This window comes from Phragmites australis, chromosome 23, assembly GCF_958298935.1.
Source record: "Phragmites australis chromosome 23, lpPhrAust1.1, whole genome shotgun sequence".
In the NCBI taxonomy this organism is placed as follows: Eukaryota; Viridiplantae; Streptophyta; class Magnoliopsida; order Poales; family Poaceae; genus Phragmites; species Phragmites australis.
In genome coordinates this window covers 7,787,878-7,812,854 of record NC_084943.1, presented here as the reverse complement: position 1 = coordinate 7,812,854, position 24,977 = coordinate 7,787,878, and the positions used below count along the sequence as shown (strand labels likewise).

At 41.0% G+C, this 24,977-nt stretch overlaps 1 protein-coding gene across 2 annotated transcripts; it reads left to right on the top strand.

Annotated features, from left to right (window-relative positions):
• The first annotated feature begins 570 nt into the window (after positions 1 to 570).
• LOC133905774 (DNA-(apurinic or apyrimidinic site) endonuclease) lies at positions 571 to 15,435 on the top strand. 2 transcript variants are annotated; one of them, XR_009907691.1, is made up of 10 exons: positions 571 to 885; positions 2,342 to 2,434; positions 3,234 to 3,378; positions 4,043 to 4,241; positions 4,643 to 4,721; positions 6,691 to 6,752; positions 7,704 to 7,790; positions 8,243 to 8,346; positions 12,052 to 12,220; positions 15,139 to 15,435. XR_009907691.1 is itself a non-coding variant. In XM_062347534.1 (9 exons), the coding sequence occupies exons 1-9, from the start codon at positions 646 to 648 to the stop codon at positions 15,228 to 15,230; spliced, it is 1,101 nt and encodes a 366-aa protein (XP_062203518.1). In that variant the 5' UTR covers positions 571 to 645; the 3' UTR covers positions 15,231 to 15,435. The 2 variants fall into 2 exon arrangements, 1 of the variants encoding a protein (XP_062203518.1); XM_062347534.1 differs by lacking the exon at positions 12,052 to 12,220.
• Positions 15,436 to 24,977: the final 9,542 nt, after the last annotated feature.

The window sequence follows — 24,977 nt, the reverse complement described above, 5'->3', positions numbered from 1 at the left end:
GCAATATGCGATATTGTATAACGTGATGCGAGGAAAACAAGCCATATTGGCGGATGTTATGTGATCTTTACCACTAAATCTCCCCGGAAATAAAACTTTCGAAAAATAGGATCGAATAGTCTTTGAAGTTCGGATATATCAGATTTTATTTTTAGATTTCCGATATTTGATGGATATCTAACTCCCTACATTTGAATCTGATACATGATATAACTATCGAAGATTCAATATGATATTCGAGGATTTTTTTATCTAAGATATGATTAGCATAACAGTTCGAACGATTGAGTGGCCGGTAAAAATCTGATATGTTTTTATCTTTACTTATAGTTGTATTATATGATAGATATTACAGTTCTTATGTGTTGTTAAATTAATTATTGTTCTATAGAATATATATGTGTTTAACCGGTCAACTATATTACTTTTAATTCTCGTAGCAACACGCAGGTATTTATCTAGTAGTCTAAAATATAACGCCCTCGATCTATCATCAGTAAAAGTAGTGTTACGTCAATTGGCTTTTACGTTTTCGGTACCTCAATAGCGTTAAGCGTCAACAAGCCGCTTTCGGCGGTTCCTCCATTCTAGGAACTAGAGACTGTCACTCGAGTCGCGGGGAGGCGCCGCCGCAGCCCGGAGGCGATGAAGCGCTTCTTCCAGCCCGTGCCCAAGGACGGCTGCCCAGCCAAGAAGAGGCCCGCCACCGCCTCCGACTCTAGCGATGCCCTCACAGCGGCGGGCGGCGGGGAGGGGACTCCTGGCGAGGAGCCGCGCAACTTCCTGACGTGGAACGCCAACAGCCTGCTCCTCCGGATGAAGAGCGGCTGGCCCGCCTTCTCCCAGTTCGTCGCGCGCCTCGACCCCGATGTCATCTGCGTACAGGTGAGCGAGCGAGAGGGGGTTTTGATTCGGTGCTCTTCCTTGGTCTGGATTTGCTCCCCGAGGGGTTTAGTGCCTGTTTTGCAGAGCTAGCTCCAGAAATTCGTGGAGCTAGATCTGTGGGTATACCAAAGATGTTTGAGTGAGTCATTTTATTTCTATTTTAGTCTAAAAATAAATATTTAAATCGCGTCAACAGGGTCTTAATCTGCAATGTTACTCAAAGTCCGTAGCGATCTCTAGGTGCGCGTGTGGATGCTGCAATATGGCATGCGAAGAACTGATAGGCATTTTGTTGTGCAGGTTGGGAGCGTGGGTTATTGGTTATCGTTTTAGAGGTGGAGATTAATTCAATGAGGTGGTTTCGTAGAAGTCCAATGTTTATGTCCGGCTAGAGTTCTAGATGTTATATTAGGTTCTTAGCACTCATGGTGGGTATCGTGTCCCCCACACTGTATTCACAAGCGGAGTGAAGACAATAGGGCACATTTCTTGCAAGTGGTGGCACGCGGGTGCTTATTGTAGTACCCTAGTGGTTGAATATGCCCTTTGAGGAATCCGGTTGCGCATTTTTTTATATCATTTTGCTGACTGTATGCATTGTTACCCTTTTTCTTATTAAGTTAAGCTTCAGAGATCATTGTACTGCTATGTGCTATCATAGTGATCAATTGGTTCCATCATTCTCATCCGGGGCACGAAATTGTATCTCTTTTTTTTTTTCAACTCATTAGTCCTTATAAAAAACAATGAGCAGCAGATCCTTATAAACAAACAATGTGCAGATTTGTCAGATGGGCAAAATATACGTAATCCCTTTGGAGTTTGGAACATGCAGCCAAATAATAAAAAGACAAATCCACTTGGGCTTGTTTGAGTCTTTGAGAGTAGGCAAAGAAAACATGTGGTGGTCCTAAACCTCAAATTTTTTAAAATGTTTATTAGAAACAGGGATCCTTAATCTGTTCTCATTCTGGAATAACTGGGAAAAATGAATGGAAAAGATGAACACTTCAGGTGTTCCTCCTTTTCTTTTCCCTCTTTTCCAGTCCCCTTAAACTGGTTAAGTGGTTATGACATCTCAAGCATCCATTTCAGTTCTTCCCTTTCATTTCTCTTTTCCAATGAGGCGATTTTGTAGAAGTCTGATGTTTCTGTCTGGCCAGGGTTCTAGATGTTATCTTACAGCTTACGGTGGTTATTGTACTCCCCCGCATTGTATTCACAAGTGAAGTGAAGCCAATAGGGCGCATTTCTTGCACATGATGGCACGCAGCTGCTTGTTCTGCTTCAATTTGTGTCTGTCTGACCTCATCATGACGGCATTTATCCCCTGTTAGCATTTCCTTCTTTTACTACTCAGTTGGCCACAATTTTTTTTTGCCAGACTTCAGAAATACAATTTAAGTATACAAATTATAGATGTCTGATAAGGATATTAATTGATCTTCTTTGTTAGGAAGTGCGGATGCCGGCAGCTGGTTCCAAAGGGGCACCTAAAAATCCTAGTGAACTAAAAGATGACACAAGCTCATCACGAGATGAAAAGCAGGTTTTGAAGCATTTGCAAAGATCATTGTACTTTACTGTGATTATGCAAATGCATTGTGTTTTTCTCAACTTTATTGGATCATCATCCATGCTAGAATTTTGATCACTTGCAGCCACAAAAAGTAGAGTTTATCATGTGATCTTCTTAATCTTGATAGGATAGTAGATTATTTGAAAATTGATGTACTTTTATTCATACCAGTTGCACTCTGTTATGGACATAGCACCACTTGCATCAGCAGTTGCGCATGAATTTCTGTAGCAGTACTGTACCTTGAGGCCTTGCTCATGCGTAAAGTAGCAACTGCCACTGTTCATGTGGAGCTCACCACCGTGATGTTACTTGGAAATTAGATAACAATAGCTAGTTTTTTTGTTAGTTGATTTTATTTATTTATAGATATATTCCATGTACTAGAGATAGCTACGTATCCATTAGGAAGCAAACAAAGAAGAATTAGTCTCTAGTCTCTACCTAATATTCCCTCATCTCAATCTATCTTATAACTCCGCATTCCAATATGCTAATCCCCTCCGAGCCTTGCAGTCTGGCCTTCCCTCTACTGTAGCTATGCGTGTTGATTACACATTTGCAATGTGTTTCATTTTTCAACTAGATCCAGAACGTAAAATATTTAGCGAACTGTGCAAGCAGAAAAGTATTCTGATCTAATATTGACTCATGCGTTTCTAACACTAGTAAACTTCTGGACTATGATTTTGTTTTTAGCATCGTTTGTTACATTGCATTTGTTGGGATCAACAAAGTTGTTCTACAGTCACTTCTTGATGTCATGCAGGTAGTTCTGCGTGCTTTGTCAAGTTCACCTTTCAAAGACTACCATGTTTGGTGGTCTCTTTCGGATTCAAAATATGCAGGAACAGCTATGTTTATAAAGAAAAAGTTTGAACCAAAGAAGGTGTCTTTCAACTTGGATGTAACATGTAAGTTTGGAGATAATTGACTTCAACCTTTCCTTGCACAATCTTCTCTCCTGTTGCCAGTATAGTTTACATGCTCCATGCTTAATGTTCCATGCTCTACTCTAGAGCAACAACAAATTATAGTTTCATGATTGTATTGCATGATCTACCTTAGTTAACAGTTGTAAATTGGTAAACTAGTAACCATATGAAAACACATGCTCATCCTAACTTACTGGTGCTTTTTTTCTTCTAATCTAGAAAGTCTAAGAACAAGAAATGCTTACTAGTTTCTGTAGCCATAATAGAGCAAACCACATTACAAAATGTGACAGCCAATACTTGTGTTTTTATTGTAGGAAGAGTTTGGGTGTATTTGAGTGTTAAACAAAGCCCTAAAAAATATGGTCTCTTTCAAATGAAGGGGCAGTTGGAATTTGGAAAATCATTGCAAGTATATTGAAAAAAAAACTGGGGCATGTCTCTGTGTACCTCTTCATCTTCTCTAGATATGCTTATGGGATACACATGCACCTTTTTCTGTATAAAAACTGAAATCAAGGAAAGACAAGGTCCAGGCCTGCAAACTTGTTAACAAACTGGCATCTTGGATTATGATTTACTTTCCATTATTATTTTTGTAATACTACTCTTTCTTAGATTCCAATTTTCTACCCTTTTTTAGCTTCTAAGCATGAAAGCGACGGGCGTGTTATAATTGCGGAATTTGAATCGTTCCTCTTACTAAACACCTATGCTCCAAACAATGGATGGAAAGAAGAGGAAAATTCATTTCAAAGAAGAAGAAAGTGGGACAAGAGAATGCTGGAGTTTGTTCAACAAGTAGACAAACCCTTAATCTGGTGCGGGGACTTGAATGTCAGGTAATTAAGAAAAGGGTTTCTCCTTATTCAAAAAAGATAGGGTCCTAAATAAATATTTTCCATGCAGCTTCTTGCATCATGGAGTACATCTTCATGTAACACTTTTCCTACTATTTAAATTCAACCCCAGGGTAAGAATTATCCTGGTGTATAACATAGAACCAATACCCAAAAAACCCTGTTGATAATTTTCTGTCATGGTTGCATATAGTTCATGGTTATTAACCAGATGTGATTTACATTCTTGCATTCTGAAAAGAAAACATATGATATACAATTCAGAGGAAAATTTCAATTTTACTTGGACATGCCCTGGGAATTCATGTTTACCATACCAATATGCCATTTCCCCCCCACACCAACTTTAGCTCTTATACTTCACTTGTATATGAATCTTCCAGTCATGAAGAAATCGATGTCAGCCATCCTGATTTTTTTAGCAGTGCTAAGCTCAATGGATATACCCCTCCGAATAAAGAGGTAATATTTGCCTTACACATGCAGCCCTTGGATACCTGTGTATAAATCCAGTTTAACTAGTGCGTGTTGTTACAATACATTAGAGTGGTGGGTTTCTTGTAATGAAATGTAGTATGTCATCTATTTTTACCGACTAGCTCTGTGCAACCCCAGTGGAATTCTAGAAAATAGACAAGAACAATTCATTAGGTATTGAGCCATAGGCCACTTAGTGTCATGCATGCACTTTTTGCTTGTTTCGAATTTAGTACTAAAGTCTAAAGTACTATTAATCCTTCCAAATTTCATGTCCTACGTGTGAGGATTTTCTTATCAACAGTAGCCAATAATAACCCTTTCTTTGATTGAGACTCTGTCCTGATACTTGTTCTGATCTATTTTGACAAGGACATCAGACCGAAACTGGTTCTTATCTGTCTTTTAAAGCATAGTCTTGCTTTTTATTTCACACGTCATGACTCCAGATTGTACTAAATGTCTAAAGGGGGGAATCAGAGCATATGTTTTAGCTATACGATGATCCAAGAAATCTATTTTACCCCAGAACAAATGAAATAATATTTATTATTATTGAGGTATCCATGTATATTATTGCGTACTCAAAAGCTTGCAAACCTTTGCCAGTGCTTGTGCATGTCTTTCTTGCCAAAAGGACTAATCTTTTGCTAGGACTGGCTGTTCAGTAACATGGTCCAAACCCTGTCTCACAGTCACCTATCAGAAACTGACATCATTTCTACTTAAATGTATCAACTAAAAGCTTAGTAGATCTTAACTACAATTGAACCCTCACATTGTAGTAGTAATTCTATTATCTCTTTACAATTTAGTATGGTCCATTCCATCGAGTGTTGTTTTGGACTAAAGGCTTTGTTGTTGTTGTATGGTCCATTCCATCGGGTGCATGTATATTTGCATTTCTGCTTATTGTATGGGATTGGGCTACATGAAGAGAATGTGCTGATGTGGCACTTTCTCGAACCTTTTTTATTGTTCCTTACTGCTTAGAAATACAGTAGTAGGTTCTAGATTGTATAATTTATTGAGACTATTTATTTGGTGAATTTTGTTCCTTGAATTGGAATGGAACGGTACACAGTAGGGAGTGAATGAATGTGATGTGTTGCACTTTCTTGTGGCATATTTGGCATTCAGCCTTCATAGAGATCAAGATTATCACATATGTTTCAGTCTTATAGAAAACCTGTAAATTGTTGGCATCAATTTGCTTGCTGCAATTTCTTTTGGCAACACATAAAACCTGCAATGCTACCAAACTTTGTAGATGTTCATGAAATTTGTGACCTATTTGGCTGTTGAGTTTTGCATCGTATATTTGATGTGGTTGTGAACTTTGTTTTTGTTGAGTGTATGCAATGCTGGTTGCGAACTTTGTTTTTGTGGATGGTTCAGAGTGTATTAATACTGTTTCATAGGAAGAGCTTTCACACCGTTTTCTGGATACAAAAAACCATTTCATTTATACTGCAATTTTGTAAGTAAAAGATCTGAAAATATAATTTAAACTGTAGCATTACATTATAATTTGTACGCAAAGTACATGTATATATACTGTATAGATAAAACGAGTTAACTGTCATATAGCCAACTTATTTATGACAATAGGACAGGCAATTATCAATTAGCCTATCCCAACTTGCTTGGGAGTTGGGACTAAAAGGTTGTGTCAGTTAACTAAATAAACAGTAACATCACTGTCAGATTTGATGAGTTGAGACAATTTCCTATTTGATCCCACTATCTGATTCTGTCTTAGCATCTCTGATTAATTTCAAAATTTAGTTCATGACAATGATTGACTGGAGTTTCAGAGGACACCATATTATCCATTATGTCCAATTTCACATTGAACTGCATCTTTCAGTTCTACTGGACCTATGGTATACTTTTTGTGGTGTATAGGGTTGGCTATTGCATTGATGCAATTAATTCTCTTTATACTCTGTAGGACTGTGGACAGCCAGGATTCACCCTATCAGAGAGGCGGCGCTTTGACAACATATTGTCCCAGTAAGTGAAAACTAATACATTTGTACCCTCAAACCCTTTTCTTTTGCCATCTTTGACAAATGATAACGAGTTACACTGGTGGTGTTTTTATAACTTCTTGTCAATTTGTAAAGTTCTGTTCTGGTACCTATTAACAAAACATATATTATGATTCAACTGATGTTTTAAAATAAAATTACATGTTTAGTGTAGTTACCATTGTGCGCCACCTATTATGGATTTTTAGTAAAAGATACATAACAGTATTGGTTAGTTTCCCTTATGGCAATGAATTATATTTTGTTCAGTTCACATCGAATACGCTTCACACCCTCACCTTAATCACAACTCTGGAAAATCTTCATGGTTGCTTGGTTCACACTCGTCCTAGATTCTACCTCATCCATCCTGTTTGTGGCTTTACTGAGGCTCTCAAATTGATATAAGCTTTAGCATTAGCATATTTGTATATATCAACATTGAAATGGGCATCGCAGATGTGAAAAGTGACAAACATAAACATACGGTATTTTTTAGCATTTCAGTAAGCCAACCTTCAGTTATGGAAAGAAAATAATACTTACCGCCGTCTGCCGATTAGGTTCATCTTTTAATAATTCTAAAGGAGACAATGTTTTTTTTGAGAAAAAGAAAACCAGCCGGTTTTAAGCCAAGCCCAAGTGGGGGGCCTGTACTGCAGCTTGCTGTGATCATTTTTCAAGGATAGTTACATGTTTAAACACCACACGTGTGAACCGAACAAAGCCTCACATGCTATATGATTCTCTTGAGGCAAAAATGTTTTCAAGCTAATGCAAGTATGTGGAAATGACACGCAACAAGAAATTATGAGCAACACATAAATCAAGAAGCCCCTTACTTGTTTTCAAGGAGGCATTACTTTTGTGTTGTATTGCATATTTTTTGCTTTGAAGTTTGAATACCTTATGGATGAACGATTTGGGTATACAGAGGAAAGCTGGTAGATGCTTACAGGCACCTGCACAAAGAAAAGGACATGGACTGTGGCTTCTCTTGGTCCGGTCATCCAATTGGCAAGTAAGAAATATTTTCTGACACTGCTGGTCATCATTTGTTTCTTAGATATTCTCTAGATACTGAAGCATGTGACCTTCAGACATGTCTGCTATTTCCTTTTATGTCTTCGAGTGATTTGATCCCTTACTGTATAGGCATTCACATATGGTTGCTTCTTAAGCACGTCATCTTAAATATGAAGTTACAGTTTGACAATGATCAGTTAGAACATTGTTTATGTGCACAACCAACACTATCTTTAAGATAATTTATTTTCCTTTTTTCTTTATTCAAAAAATTAGTCCTCAAAGTAATATGTAAATATAAAGATGATCTTTCTTAAATGGATCTTTATTATGTAACAATCAATGAATATATTTGCTAGTATGCAAACTGCTAATACTGTGAATGCTAGTACTGGAGTGCATTTTATCTTTTTCCAGAGAGATTAACTTGTCTACATATTGCTCTAGGTACCGAGGAAAGAGAATGCGGATTGACTATTTCATTGTTTCAGAAAAATTGAAGGACAGGATAATTTCATGTGAAATGCATGGCCGTGGAATTGAATTAGAAGGTATGAAGTTAAAATATTACCAACTTTCTTTGCTTTGTGATATAGTACACGAGGTTCCAGGGGCTCTTTCGCAAATCAACTTTCAGTCATATTTATATCCATATCATCCTCTGTAAATGATCTGTGATTAAGCATGAAAAGTGATATTATTATGATCCTAGGATCATAAGAGGGATAAACATCTGTCAGAAGGATAGTCAGGCGGTGTTGTCTGCTAGGGGGGAGATATTAGATTATAGATGAGGGAGACTTAGAATATTGGGGGAGAGTTATATTAATTCTTCCTTGCTTTGTTGCAAGGATGTGCCGACTGCCCCTTTATATAGAGAGAAAATTACAATCTTAATTCAATTCCAACTCCTAACTTATCTCTTATCAAACTTATCTCTAGCAATCCTAATTCAATTCGATTCGTAACTTATCTCCTACCAAATTTATCTCTAAACAAATCAATTTGAATCCTAACTTATCTCTATACATCATGGAGCTTGGCAGCGCTTGGAAGTTGAAGGCGGTATGCGACGTCCCCAATGCGCTCCAGAACCTGAAAAGGGCCATAGAACTTGGGACTGAGCTTGCTCCGGCTAGGAATGCTCAGGGACGCCGTCGGCCGATGGCAGAGTTGGAGCCAAACCCACTGGCCAACATTTAACGATAGCTCCCTGTGTTTGTTGTCATAGTGGTGCTTGTAATGTTGCTGCGCCTGCTCAAGCCGGTCGCACACTGTCACAATCCACCATGGCGCGTTCCACAGTCGGTAGGTGAGTTGCGTCTGGCTTGTAGGAGCGCCCTAATGGAGGGTGATGTTCGTAGACCACTTGGAATGGAGAGGTGCGCACGGACTCCTGGAACGAAGTGTTATAACAGTACTTCGCCCAAGCGAGCCACTGCATCCAGTTGCGTGGACGATCACCTGTCAAACACCGGAGGTACATGATGATCTTGTTGGCTGCCTTTGATTGGCCATCCGATTACGGGTGGAAAGCTGAGCTGAGGTTGAGCTTCATGCTCGCCAAACAGAACAACTCCTTCTAGAAATTGCTGGTAAAGATGGAGTCGCGGTCGCTAACGATGGAGCTTGGTATACCGTGCAGGCACACAATTTCGTCGAAGAATGCCCGATCCACCGACCGAGCCATGTACGGGTGTGCCAAGGGGATGAAGTGCGCATACTTGGAGAACTGGTCAATGACGGTGAGAATGACCGATTTCCCATGAATGCGCGGCAGCCCCTTGACGAAGTCCATTGGCAATGTTCGCCCATACATCTGACGGAACCTCTAGTGGTTGCATGAGGCCGGCTGGGTGAAGATGCTCGCCCTTGTTCTTTTGGCAAGTGTAGTACGTGCTCACGGAGTCCTAGACCACCTTCTGATCTCGGGGAACAGGGAAATCCGCCTGAAGCTGGTGCAAAGTCTTCTGGACACCCATGTCGTGAGCCGTAGCCAGAATTGTGGTTAGGCTGGGCGATGTGGACGACATGTGAACACGACCGTTGAAGCAAATAAGCCCGTCAATCACGCTCCATTACTCGGGGGCGCGTTCCCGCCAGGATGTCATCGAGGAGGCTACGCAGCTCAGCCTCAGTCTCGATGGATCACTGTAGGTCGTCGAAGATTGCAAAGAACGGCGTTGACAGAGCGAACGATGATGCCACCAGCTCGGTGTCACGGCGAGAGAGCATGTAGGCGACGGTGTTGGTGGAGCTTGGCTTGTACTCGACGATGAAATCAAAACCGAGCAATTTGCTTGCCCACTAGTGTAGCGGAACGGTGGGCAGGCGTTGATCGAGCTGGAATTTAAATATTGCCTTTGCGGCTTGAGCGTTCTTATGTTCATTTTGATCATTTTTGGGGGTGGGCTTGTTTGGATCCTACACTAGATAGTCATTTTGCACTATACGCCAAATAGAAGGGTTAATAGATTTCAAGTGCATTTTCATTTTATGCTTTCATGTTGCATAATGAGTACTATCAAAGTAAGGTGCTCTACCGGAATGACTTAAAACATATGAAGATGTATTTGGATACTCATATAGAATTGAGCTACTTTCCCTTTTTCCGTCATTTTGAATTCTCCGAGCGGAAGTCTGATTGGGAGATTAGGCTCTAATACCAATTGAAGGATCGAGATACGACCTAGAGGGATAGCTGTTTTTTTTCTTCAAATATTATAATAGAACATCATAGTGGAAATAGATATCGGATATTCCTATATAAATATCGGATGTTCCGACTTAAATCGGAAGTTCTGATGTATACGATCGGAACTTTCGATATGCTTAAAAAATGAACTTAGCTAGCTCTACAAGCAACAATAGTTAAACTATGAAATGCTTGATGTAACATGGTATGGTGCTATTCAATTTGAAGTAAAACCAGCAACCACAAAGTCTAACTCAAGATATTAAACGAATTGTTCGAAATTAATAACCAAAGAGGGAGGCGCAACGAATTTGTTCTCGAAGTTCGGATCATTGAGGGGATCCTACGTCTTCGTTGAGGGGCTTGATCGCACTTGAGTCGGGTTTTTTTTAACCCTTTTCCTCGCGAGGTTGCACAAAGCACTTCTCGGCTCCACTTGGTATTCCTTCCCTTTCGGAGGCGAAATTCGGCCTTCACAAACTCCTCACAACACACCACAAGTGAATCGGTGGATTGTGAATCACTCCTAGTCGTCTAGGAGACCTCAATCTCCAAGAGTAATAAATGCATACGAAACAAAGCTTGGAGATGAAACCTAGTGCTTAAAGATGAACTTTAAATCACTTTTACCGGATCTCTCACTCAAATCCCTTTCTCAAAATGTAGCACATGGCAAGGGAGAGGAGAGGTGAACTTTAGGGTTCTAGAGAGGGTTTTTTTTGTCAAGGCTGCAACAGCTCGGAGAGGGTTAGACAAAAGGGTATTTATAGGGTATCCTCCAAAAACTAGTCGCTACATAATTTTTCAGCCCACATCGAAACTTTCGACCTTAAGATCAAAACTTTCGATCTATTCAAAGTAACAAATACGCCTTACTCTACCTAAATTGAAATTGGAAATATACACATCAGAACTTCTGACTAAATACCTCGGAACTTTCGATTCAACAGAGACCTTCCCGAGCGTTCAAAATTTTAATATGCCAGACACTTCGATCAACATTGGAACTTTCGATCCAAAACATCGGAACTTCCGATTCAACAGAGAACTTCCCGAGCGCTCAAAATTTTAACATGCTGGACACTCCGATCAACATCGGAACTTCCGATGCAAAATATTAGAACTTCCGATTCAACAGAGAACTTCCTAGGCACTCAAAATTTTAACACGCCAGACACTGACATATATCGGAACTTCCGATATGACCTATCGAAACTTCCAATATCAATAGAACGTTTTAGAAACAAGTCTCCGTGTTGTGGGTTGTGTCTCTCATTCTAAGGATTGACTTTGAGTACTAAGATCATGACAAAGCTTTCAATATTACATCCCTCTTAATAGTACGACATTCTTATACTCAAATTAAAGTAAAATGCTATAGCTATATGAATAACTATGCATCGTTTTATTTCTTCATGTTAGGGATTGCCAACGTCGTTTAGCTTTTATCATTGGGGCTTTTACTTATTCAAATACTCATTGAACATATTAGTCCTTGAATCGTTTGTCGTTAATCATCAAAACCCACATAGGGGGTCTAAATGCATTTTCACTTCTGCAGGCGAATGATCGCCAGGTTGAGGGCCTAGATTTGCTTGACGCCATCGGAGACCGACGCTTGCAGAGTGGACACTTTGGATGGCAGACCATCTAGGGTTTTGATGTGCGGCACTAGCGCTACTAGGGGCTCCAAGGTGGCGGCTCGCTTGTCGATGGCGGTGATCGTTGTGGTGAGGTCAGTGATGGCTTTGGTGAGCGCTTCCATGGAATCAGCACCTAAGCTATCTGATACCAGATTGTCACGAGTAGGGATATTGGTGGGTGGTGGATTGCGGAGGTCGTATGCGTGTGAGGTAATGGGACGAGGCCCTGGACCTCTAGGGCGTCGCTTAGTTGCCATGGTTACTATTCACGTGTGTGAACAGTAATCCTTGCCCATAACACCTTCACCCCTCCTTGCAAGACAACTCATCCTCGAGCTGCGGTAGAGACCTTCACCCCTCCTTGCAAGACAACTCACCGCTACAGACATGTTTTTGGCTGGTAGTGAGGCGGACATTATCGAGGCTACAGAAGGCTCGGTGGCACCATGAATGCTTCAGAAGTGTTCTTGTTACCTTGGCTACTTGCAACATGGTAGCAGATTCCGGTAGTACTGTCGTTGTCATTGCAAGCTGTGGCAATAGTGTGATAGATGTCGGTAGCATCATGGGCAGGCATTGACAGTGTGTTGCTTTGTAGCGCGGCCAGATGACTTGTAGTGTCTAGCGAACACTTGTCGACCATCGATAACTGCAAAGATATGGCAACCAACTGTTGCGCCAACTCAATGAACTGCCTCTACATGTCAACCACCATCTTGGTCACGGCCTCCCCAACCTGGGAGCTAGCACCCTTCCTGCTATCGGAACATGGCATCTCTGATACCAGATGTTAGGATGTTGCAAGTCAACTGGCCCCGCTGCAAAGCGACACATTATCCAGTGCAGCGGCTCCTCCACCAGTGGCAACCCTCCCAGCAATCACTGTGTTGCCTCAACTTGCTGCGGTGGTGGTAGAAGTGATCGTGGCACGACGGTGTCATTGCTACTGCTACACTTTTGTTCGGCACAAACAGAGTTGCCCCTTCAAGCGGCGCCAAAATGGTAGCTTGGAAGATCGACGTCCAACAACGACGGCTCTGCTGCGTGGAGAAGCGGACGCGTCCGCTCTACTTGCGGTGGTCGTGGTGTCGCACAGGGTGGTAACATCCACGAAGGGTTGCAGGCAGGTTGGGGTGGTGCGCTCCTTTCTGAACCTTGTCACTGTGGCGTTGTCCCGATCTGCAGTGGAGCTACCGGTGGGTGCCATGGTGATGCAAAGGTTGCAGCAACAACCACAACATGGCTGCAGTTTGCTGCTGCAACAGATGGGAAGCTCGTCTCGAAGGATCATGCGCAAGCATCGTTAAAGGGACCAGGTCGTCATTGTCGAGCTCTTTCATCAACATGGGGCCTCCTTGGACTTAAATCATGGCCTCCACCCAAGCTCTAGGACGAGTTGTGTCGAAGGAGGGGTGGAGTTGCCACATGCAGATCATAGGTGGGTTACTGTTCATGCAAATAATACCCTAGCCCTGTAGCATGTGAGGCTCATCTTTATCTATTAGTTAGTTATTTGGAAAGATTAGATAGTGTTTAGAGATAAGATTAGATCAGATTTGTTAGTGGACATTTATAAGATTAGATTTGTCATCAATTATAGATAGGATTTGGTTTGGTTTGTTAGAGCCATGACCTGTCTATATAAAGGGGCAGCCAGCATATCCTTTGAATCAAGCAAGAGAATAATTAATCTAAGTCTCCCCTAATATTCTAAGTCTTCCCAATCTATAGTCTAATCTCTCCCTTAGCAGCCGATTGCTATCCTCTCCACGGTGTTTATCCTAGGATCATAACAGATATTAAATAGCCTAATGTTGAAAACCAGGGTACTGAATAGGGATGTCAATGGGCATAAAACTTGTGGGTAATTTCTAAACTCGTGAGCTAATTTCTAAACTCGTGCTCGCATCCATTACCCATCACGAGTAAGGAATGAAACCCACGCTCGTATACCCATCGGTGACATAAGAGGTCCCTCATATTCCGGTGAAGAAGGGACATTGCGAGCTCGTGCGTCTCTAGCGGTCAACCCCTTCAAATATTGCATCTCTGGTGGTACTTAAGTTTAGGAAATATAGAAGCATCTATTCAAATGTGTATTGGTTACAGATGGTGCTTGGAAAAACTAGAGTAGCAAGGAATCAAGGGTAATGAATAAGACAAATAAAATAATGTAGAAGTATTTGAGCACACCTGTTGAACTATACAAGTATTGGGCACATATGTCAGGTGCATATGTCAGGTGCTTAGAGTAGGTACAAGTATTTGAGCACCCTAGCGCTTTTTTATACCCGTGCCCACTAGGGTTTTTTACCTATGGGTACTTGGGTAACCTGTGCCCATTGCCATTGCCATCCCTAGTACTGAATGTTTGAGTGTGTTTTATGCAGAGGGAAGAGGAATACTTTTGACACTCCAAAACTAGGAAACTTTCCAGATATTTGAAATATGGATTAAACACCTAGTGTTATTTTTATGAGCCATGGAAAATCAGCGTTCTTGGCAAAGCCAAATTGTTTAGCTGAATGGAAATAGTAATGGTTAATAGAGCTTATCTAGTGTGATTGTATATGGGGTACCAACAGGAGAGAGAGAGTGGACTTGGAGCTGGTTCGAAACATTGGACCAAATGGAATTGGTACCAATTGCAAATAGCTGTCTGGTTTTTAAAAGCAACAGGCCATTTGTTTTTGGTTTTCAAGTACTTGTTTTGGTTTTTTTATGCAACATTTTCTACTAAATGTCTCTAACAAATGCTTACTGGTGTTCAGATAGATGAGTATATAATTATTAGCGAGAACACGCCAAGAAAACTGAAATATTAACCTTTTACCTTTTTCGACCTACTATCATGTCACGAAATAATTTGGACCGAAGGAATTATTTAGTTTGTGGCAGTTTCCACATTAGAGGCAATCAAAGGTTGTACACGATGAAGAGAAATACACCAAGCTTAGAACTTTGAAGTCTTTGGTTGAAATTCATTTTTTCCTCCATTCTTGCAGGATTCTATGGAAGTGATCACTGCCCTGTTTCACTTGAGCTCTCCAAAGCGGCAGCAGAAGCAGAAGCACCAGAACCCAATCCATCCAGCTAACTTTTGTGTTGCTCTCTCTTAGACATTTTCTTGTTGGCAGTTATTCTGTGTTGGCAGTACCATGTAACTCATGTTGTCAGTAGTTCTGAATCTAGCTAGGATCCTGACTGTATTTATGATCGAGCTAGCTGACGACTACGGCCAGCTATGCTACAGTATGACTTTAGGGCTCCATTGCCACATTTCAAGGTATCCAAATTTGATATCTTGGGGCGTGCGTTTTACCGCCACATTTGTGGCACTAACACCTTTTTTTTATCTTTATGAAACCGGCTCTCATACCGTCGTTACCTTGCCAATATTTACCTAAATTTTAGCGGATGGTTTCCGCGCCACTAAGAAGTGGGGCTTGCCAGCGCATACCACACTTCTTCAAAGTTTATGTTTTTTAAAACACCGGTATAACTTATAGAATCATGTACTATATTCTTACACACACGTACTTGTACAGGTGTTTCGTTATTGATGGTACGTTGTTTATTATTAATTTTTTTTTTATCTTGATAAGATACACAAGGGACTAAATTTAGAATTTAATCTTTAGTGAGTAAAGGGACAATCACCTCTAAAGTTTTTTAAGAGTAAAGTGGTGTATGTGAACTGTGGTAATCAACTAAACAAGCCGTAAACTTTCGCCGTTTGTTCTGCTGTTGGCTTGCTTTAGATTTGGAAGGAAGATAACAGAGATGCAAGCAACGCCTGGCTACCATCTCAGGAGTTGGTTGGGCGAGGTGGTCCCACAGGACAGTGAGGTAGGGAATGTGATTAAAGAGTAGGCGAATGTAGCTTAACCTCCTGCACTGAGAAATGAAATCTGAATCCCCCTCCCTAACCCTGAGCACCTCTTGTCCACCCCAAATTTCGTTCAGATCTGTCCTGGCCGTGCGACTCTTCTCGCCGGAGATTCTACCAGCGGTGAGGTCCTTCACATGCATATTCGGTGAAAATGCACTGGCTATTTGAAATGCGTGAAAATAGGTTCCAGGAGTTTGGAAGTTCTAAAAAGATATTAGAGGCAAGGAATAATATATGTCATACGTCGTGCAAAATTACTAGAAACAGGGAAGGTTGTTCAAAAAGGCAAATTCGTAGCTATAATGAAGCAATTGTGTTACCCGTCTTCATTGGCTCACTGCATATAAAGATACAGATGTCCCTTCTAGTTGCAATAGACATGGGCAAAATGACTTGGCAAGACCTTATATTAGCGATAAATGTTATGGTTTTACTCCCTACAATCACAAATAAGTATCATTTTAGATTACATGTAGTCAATTGTTTCAAACTTTGACTATAAATTACTTTTTATGTATTGAGTTTGGATATTTGAAATGATACGGTAGATTTGTTTGGAAAAGTATTTTCATAATAGTATATTTTTGCTATATTTTATTAATATATTACAACAAAAATCAGTAATTAAAGTTGTATTTTGAGAACCATATCAATGTCCAAAATGACACTTATTTATGATTGAAGGAAATATATAGTGTGCTACAATACCATATTAACCATACTCCCTCCACTTGCAACTATACATTGTTTTGGATACCAATCGTGGTCACCAAAATGCAACTTGTACCACTAATTTTATACCATTATATAGTTAGAAAACCCAATAAAAATATGATACTATCAAAATTCTTATAAAACAAATCTACGCATATGATTCTTTTTCAATCTAAATATTTTAAAAGACATTGATAGTCCAAGTTTCAAAAGTTTGACTGCGTCACAAACCAAGTAGTAAGTACGCGAAATTGCATTACTATTTTTTCGGTGTGTGTGTGTGGGGGGGGGGGGGGGGGTTGAGGGAGGAATGTTCTCACTACCATCACTAAGTTTGAAGTGAGTAAATTATTATGTCAAATATTGCTCAATGTGTATCAAACTTTTTTTTTTGTTATTTGTGGAGGTAACACATTGGAGAAATTCCATTTAGTTGCAACTAGATGGTAACAAAGTCTTTGCATACATTCTCAGGCACAATGGATTGAAGATTCCATAAGTGATTATTTAGTGAAAGGGCATATATAATACAGTTAGATTATTCAGCTGAAGAACATATTGAACACAAAGAAGATAGAAAATTTTACTACTGATTAATACACAACATATTCACATACCCCAACAAGCTTGCCGTAGCGTCTATTACATGTGGACCTATATTAATTTGAGAGAGCATGTTATAGTCAGACCGCTGAAGAGATTGTCAATTCTAATGTCTATTGGTGACATGGATAACTCTTACAGCTATTGGTTGTATTGTTGGAGATACTCGTGGTCGTATTTTAAGTGATGCGAAGTCAGCTTTTGTCCCGAAATGGAATAAGAGGTAGAAAGAAGATAGATATAGTAAGGACAATCTTGCAAAATAAAGCCTTATCATGTGAACCAAGAGTGAAGTACAACAAAATGATATTCATCTGATGGGTCTGTTCACCGCATGGTTTGATGTGAGTAAATTAGCGTGACAGGTGTGGCTCGATATGCATAGAGTCCTTTAAGGAAGATTGGGCTTGCAGAGATAATGCAAAGGATCAAGATGCCCAAGATAGGTGAAACGGGTTCTAAAACTTTTGTAAATTTACAAACTAAGAGCAAGCAATTAAAGTAACATTAACCTAAATGTGCTCTAGTTTGCTAGTGTGGCTATCTAACTCATAAAATCTTGCAACCTAGTTTCCTACTATTCTAACATGGCAATTCTAGTAATTTAAACTGCAAAATGTAAGTGACAATAATTGAAATGCTAGAATGTAAGTGATTAAATGTAAAGAGAGGGTCTTTGAAGGCATTTTTTTAAATGTATCGGAGAGTTGGCGCTCCCCACTAGTTCTTATTGGAGCATCCACACAAGGATGAAGCTCCCTATTGATCCAATCCTGACCTCCAAGAATTTCCAAAACTTTCTGGAAATAACATACAATACATCATAACATACGATGACTTGACTCACCACATCATACGGTGACTTGTACTCTTGAGTCACTTCAAACTTTCAACCTCTTGGAGAAGATGAACGGTGCACCATCACTTGACGTTACCGCATCATACGATGACTATGAATACTTGAAGTCCAGCTTTCAAACCATTTCTGTAGGGCACTGACCGCATCATGTGATGGTGCCACCACATCATGTGGTGGTTTTAGCTTTTGGAACTTCATTAATTTTACCATCTGTCATGATTCACCGCATCATGCGGTGACCTCACTGCATCATGTGTGGCCTCGCCGCATCTTAAGAAAAAGCATAGGGTTTCAATTCAATCTAATATTTGTCATGTCTTTGATTCTTTGTTCTCTTGGGCTTCAACTGAACTACCTAGGGTTAGACTTAATTAGTGTGCATCACAACTATCTCTCTAACTAAAACTAGGTCAACCTACTGTTCTCAACCCCCTTTACAGTATGGCTGAAGGAGCAAAAACAGATGATCATATCTACTCTTAAGTATCAAACTCATCCCTTTTTGATGGTTAGAACTAAATAGCCATTGGTCTTCACATATCCTTTGCCAATCACTAGTGTTGGCATAAGAGATCGTCTTGCGCTAACAAGTACGGTGAGAGTTTCTTCTAAGGAGGAGGCTTAAGCTTCCAGACGAAGTTTGAGAGGAAGGAGTAGTGAAAATGTATTGATAGTAGAAAAGATTGGTCCTTGGCCTAATGGCCATGGCCTTGTATTTATAGGGCTACCCCTGGCGTAACGCACAAGTTATCGTTACTAACAAAGATTTAGGACCGGTCGAATGGCGCAGGTCCAAGTAAAACTACTTTTTACCTTACTCAGGAGATAATATCTACCATGGCAAATACAGGGGCTGAACCAACCCTGGGGTCGGTGCAGGGCCGGTCGCCAAATGCGACCTGGCGCTGCACCGTCTCGTGTGTCAGGCATCCTCCACTTGCGTCATCATGTTAGGATGGCGTCCACTAGCCTTGGTACGGAATGCCGGTCACATCCTTGCAGAGGAAGGATGACCGGCGTTCCCCTTCTAACAAATCTTTCTTGAGACCCAACGACTCACCCCGTAGCCTTCGGGAAGCCTGCCCAAGCTCCGGAGGTTGGGGCTGCGGGAGGCATGGCTTCAGGTTGTTAGGGTTTCCCCGAAGCCCGGAGGTCTAAAAGCGACCTTTGGGGGCTTATGTCAATAGAAATAGGCTAGTTGAGCCAAGGGGCTATCAGAGATCCTTAACAACGACCTCCAACAACTTGGAAGTCCAATACCGGAATCGAGAATCACCCAAGAACCATCACAACGACCTAAATTCCAATGATCCTTCGTAAAAGAAGTTATTCACTATATTATTATCATTAATCACCAAAACTCGAGCCTAGATGCTTACATAATGCACATGAGATTTTCCTTTTATCTACATCTAGATGATGAGAAAGTCTTTACACAAACACAACAATGCATTTGAAGTTGGATGACCGCACAACTAGAGTATTGATCAACATATGCAGAATATTCCAGTATGACCCTAGCATGACAAAGTGAAGGTCTTAATATATTTGGGGCGTGCTGAATGGCTGATAAACATAAGATCTATAAAACAGAGCACTTCGATGTTGGAGATGGAAAGAATTGCATATCCACCACGTGTCTCAATTAATGCATAGCATCCACTGCTGCTCCCTCTGGAGCCGGTTACTAGAAAAAATAAGTGTGTCAGATCCTCTATAGTGATGGAGATCATTTAATATTTCGATTACTCATGATATTTTTCCAGGATACTTTGCTGTTCACGAGACATTGAAAACTGATATGAACCCTTCGTTATTGATTGCACGGCTTGCATGAAGTTGATTTTTACAGATTTCCTTGACGTCCATCAACTGAATTCAGCAAAACTTACAGTTGACGGCGCGTTAGTGTTCTAGGAGGGGAGTTAGCTTTGGGGTTGGGGTTCCGGAGGTTCACCGGGGTTAGAGGGAGGCTAGGAGCGGCAGCTCGATTGGCAGTGGTCAGTGGCGTGGCGTCAGTGTCTATGCCAGCGTTGCGAGCGGCAGGAGGGTGATGCTGCCGGCAAGGGAGGCTTACCGAGGGTCCAATAAAGCTGGGTTAGCACCACGGGGTTGACGGTGGCGGATCCAGTGGTGCTCTCACCGTTGGAGACAACAGGAGGAGGGCAAGGCGGGGGAGGTTCGACAACTCTTATTGAGTAAAGAGAGAGAAGGAAGAAAGTGTAGCTCGTGAGTGTTCAAAGAAAGAAGATGACATCCTAGTGGTTGGATAAAAAATAGACGGCTGATGTTTGTCAACTTGATGAGCTCATAGTTCCATCGGATACGATCAATACCACTAATAATCTTTAAATCATATAAGATTCAATTACAAAAGTACATGCACGATAATTAGACTATCAGGTGAACTCGTTCCTTACTGTTTATGATTCTTTAGATAGATTACTACTAAATTCTTATGATGTTTTATTGCTTAGGAGCATGGGAGAAGCACCACAACCTTATCCGAAAGTCACCCCTCAAAGGCCAACTCTACTCGGACTTGAGGCTGAGTTTTAGTCGTGGTTGTGGTCGAGTCCTAGGACAACACGTTAGTAAAACATACATAACTCTCTCATACGAAGTCCGTTTTAGGCAATCTTGGATATTCTGTAAAGCTTATGACGAGCCCTTTCCAATGGATATGAGCTCGACAAATATTCCTTATAGTTTAGTCAGAGTCAAAGAAATAAGGTGTTGTGTCACCGTATCAGGCCATGTTGGGTCTTGTAATCGTGTTGGGGTCGGAGTCCAGGTTGTGTACATCTCTTTCCACGGCTGCACAACCCTAGGTCGATCTTTTCACGTCCCTCCTATATATACACAGTAGCTATCGTAGTTCAGCCTCAAGTTTAGCTTAGATTATTCTGTTTTATACAGTATCGTTGTTTATCGGTTTGTTGAACCTCAACTCGAGTACTTTATTGGTAATTAGCAATATTAAGATTGCATCTACCTGTTCTTCCTTGTGTTCTCAATTCGCTTGCAGGAAAAGTCTTTTTGGCGAGGTCAACCGCGTCTTGGCACGGTTGATAACCATGGAGTAGTGGTGTAGTGGTTGTGAGGGTTCTCGATCTGTTCTATTCGGAGCCTTTGGATAATCAACGTCGAAACTCCACCAATCGACTCATCATATTAACTTTCGAAAGATCAAGAAAACGCGCACCAAGTGGTATCAAAGCCTCAGTTGCCCGTTATGTAATCTTAGTTATCCCTTTGTTTTGTCGTTTTTCATTATCTAAAGTTCAGAAAATTGCCCCACAAAAATTTTTAGATCTTAGTTTTTCCGTTGTCCAAACCACTTTGTGCCTTCGTAAATTTGTTTTCAGTATTCGCGTTGTTGAGTTTGAGTCCATTGTCGATGTCTTTGTTGCTGGTTGAGTCATTGTGATCTAGTTTCTAGTATCGAGTCATGATATTTAGTCATCGTGTATCTCGGCCTGCCCTTGTCTGCAATAGCCGAGATTGTGTCTCTAGTTGAGTCAACCATAAAGTCGTGTTTGACCACTAGTCGCTTTAACCATCTACTCGAGTTCGACCACTAGTCGAGTCGACCATAAAGTCGTGTTCAACCACTAGTCACTTTAACCATCTACTCAAGTTCGACCACTAGTCGAGTTGACCATCAAGTTGTGTTCGACCACTAGTCGCTTCAACCATCTACTCGAGTTCGACCACTAGTCGAGTCGACCATCTACTCGGGTTCGACCACTAGTCGCTTTAACCACCTACTCGGGTTCCGACCAGACACTCTGACCACCCACTCGTCCTGACCAGATACTCCGACCACTCACTCGTCCCGACCAGTCATTCCGACCACCCACTCGGGGTCCAACCAGGTACTCCGACCACCCACTCAGGGTCCTGACCAGTCACTCTGACCACTCAATCGAGGTCCCGACCAATCCCTCCGACCACCTAGTCGGAATAGCCAAAGTTTAGAGAGAGAGAGAGAGAGAGAGAGAGAGAGAGAGAGAGAGTATCTTCTTATTACCTTTATACCCCTGCTCTCCGGAAAAAGTTTATGACCCACATACCTCACTAGTCTTAGAAAAGGCAGTAGAAGAGTTTTGAGTTTGTGTCACATTCGAAAAAAAGGCAAGAAAGAAGCAAAGAGTGCTAAAAAAAGAGAAGTAAAGAGTGAAAAAAAGAAGAGAGAGAGAGAGAGAGAGAATTAAAAAAAAGAATCAGTTTGCATTGCAAATTTTGTTTTATTGTACTTATGTCTGTTATAGTTTTCGGCTTGCTTGAACTAGTTCTAGTAACGTGTTCGGACCAGCAACTATGATGAGTATTGTGGACTTTTATTTAACTTTGCTAATCTGATTTCAATTATTGCCATTCCTTACTACTAAATATTATCTGTCCAAGCTACACCTTCTCTCGATCAAAATGGTTTCTCCCCTTGCAACTACCTCACTCGCACCCGATAAGATATCAAGAACTAGCCACCGGTTATGCTAACTGTGGTGATTGGTAAGAACACTTGCAAGAGCGTGGTAGGACGTTTGAGAGTATGTGACTCCACCTTCGCCATCTAGTAGTTGATAGGGATAATTTATCTTTCGTTGTTTTTATCTTTGACTAACCATGGCAGCAGAAGTATCGGATGCAAAATAGTGTGTTTTGAGGGAATAACTCACAATGTTGTTGGATGATCATAGACAAACTATTAATGGTGATATTGATAAGAAGCTTGCGGGAACAAATACCGCATTCCAACAACTCAATGAAAGCATTGCAATGCTCAATACACGCTTTGATCGATTGGTTAATCCACTACCGAACAATAGTCGAGTGGATCCTCATGGTGCAGCCTATGAACAAGAGGAGTCCGTCGCAGATGATGAAATTTTGAGACATGAACGTGACGCCTTTGATGAACGATAAAGGAACCGATTGAACTTCAACCGTCAAGGTATGAGAGGTAATAATTTTCAGCAACATAACTCTGAAAGTGCATCTAGCCCCTATGTGTGGTTTTGGTAATTAATGACAATACCTATGGACTAACAATGGTGTTAAGTTTGTTAGTAGGTTGTTCTATAGGTGATGCATGGATGAAAGATATGCATGAGCTCTAGGTAAATGGGGAGATTGAAAATGCATCAAGATGAATGAGCTCTAGGTGATTCTCGGGTAAGTGATGACAATATCTATAGACTAACAATAATATTGAGAATTGCTATTAGGTTATTCCATAGGAGATGCATAAATGATGAAGCATGGATTCTTTGAGAAATGCCATGAGTCCAAAGAATTGCATCAAAAGTCATTGAGATTTTAGTGATGCTCATAAGAAAAACAAAAAGCTCAATAAGATTAGCAATAAGCTTGAAGGCTAAGTTACTTATGGAGATCAAGTAATTAAAGATATGACTTGTCAATAGAGTTTTATGGACTAACCCGTGTGCTATGTGTTTAAGAATGAGTGGGGTTAGGTTCTATATGAAGATTGACAATATGCATGAAGGCTAATAAGTTACTTGTGGAGATCAAGTAACTTAAGGTATAAATATTGTCATTTAGGTTTTATGAACTAACCCATGTGCTTTGTGCTTGAGAGTGAGTTGGGGTTAGGATCCATAAGAAGGTATAAGTTGAATTGAAATCATATATGCCAAGAGTGAAGAATAAGAGTGGACTCCATATTTGATAAAATGAATTCCTTGAAGATGTCGAACACAAAGTGGTTTTCTATGGCAAGACGGTGAAGGGCAAGCAAGACTCGGCTGCGATGGACCATCCGTGGTGAAGGGCAAGCAAATGGCTTGGCGCCAAAGGACCAAGGCGGTGGTGAAGAGCGAGTAAAGGCTTTGCGCCGATGGACCGTGCGAGGCCATGTGAAGCTATGGATGATTCACATCAATCATATGAAGAATCAAGAAGAGATGGAGTGAAGAATATATGAAAGTTGGCAACCCTCAAAGGTTTGAAAGTAAGAAGTGGTACTTGAAAGTATTCAAAAGGCTCAAATGGGTTCAAATGTGTTTTATCTTCGAAATTGAGTCTAGGTATGCCGCACTATTAAGAAGGATGCAACGTGAGCTAATTGTCACGTCTCAGTGCTCAAGAGTTCCCAACCAAACCCAAAGTGAGAGTTTGTTGTTAAGAGTCCGGAGCAGAAAGTGTGGAAGTGTCCAAAATGGGTTTTGGAGTGTTTCTAATTTGATCCTATGTGTTTTAGGTCATGAATTTAGTTGGGATGTATAGCCCTTTGAATAATCTTTCCATAGAGTCTAAAATCGTCGAAATCGGACTCCAGGATCAAAAGTTATCGCCGTTTTTCGGAGGTCAGTTGTGCTGTGACCGAAGACTCTGGTGTAGGCCGGATACTCCGGTACCTGGAAAGGCCGGAGACTCCGGTGAAGTCCGGATACTCCGGTACCTGGAGTGGCTGGAGACTCCGGGAAGTCTCCGGGGCTGTTTTCTGTGTTAAGTGCCGACCGGAGACTCCGGTGTAGGCCGGATACTCCGGTAAAAGTCCAAAAAAGGCATAACGGCTAGTTCTGACACATTCTGTGACCGTTCTGACGTCGTTTTTGGAATTGAGACTGGATACTCCGGTGTTCACCAGATACTCCAGGGTAGGTATGTTAGAACAGTAATGACTAGTTGTTTAAAGTGGGCTATTTATACCCCACTCACCCCATTCTTTGGGGCTGCTGCAAGGGCACGAAAAGAACATCCTCTAGAGCCAAAAGAACTCCCTCCTACTCCATTCTAGTGTGTGATTT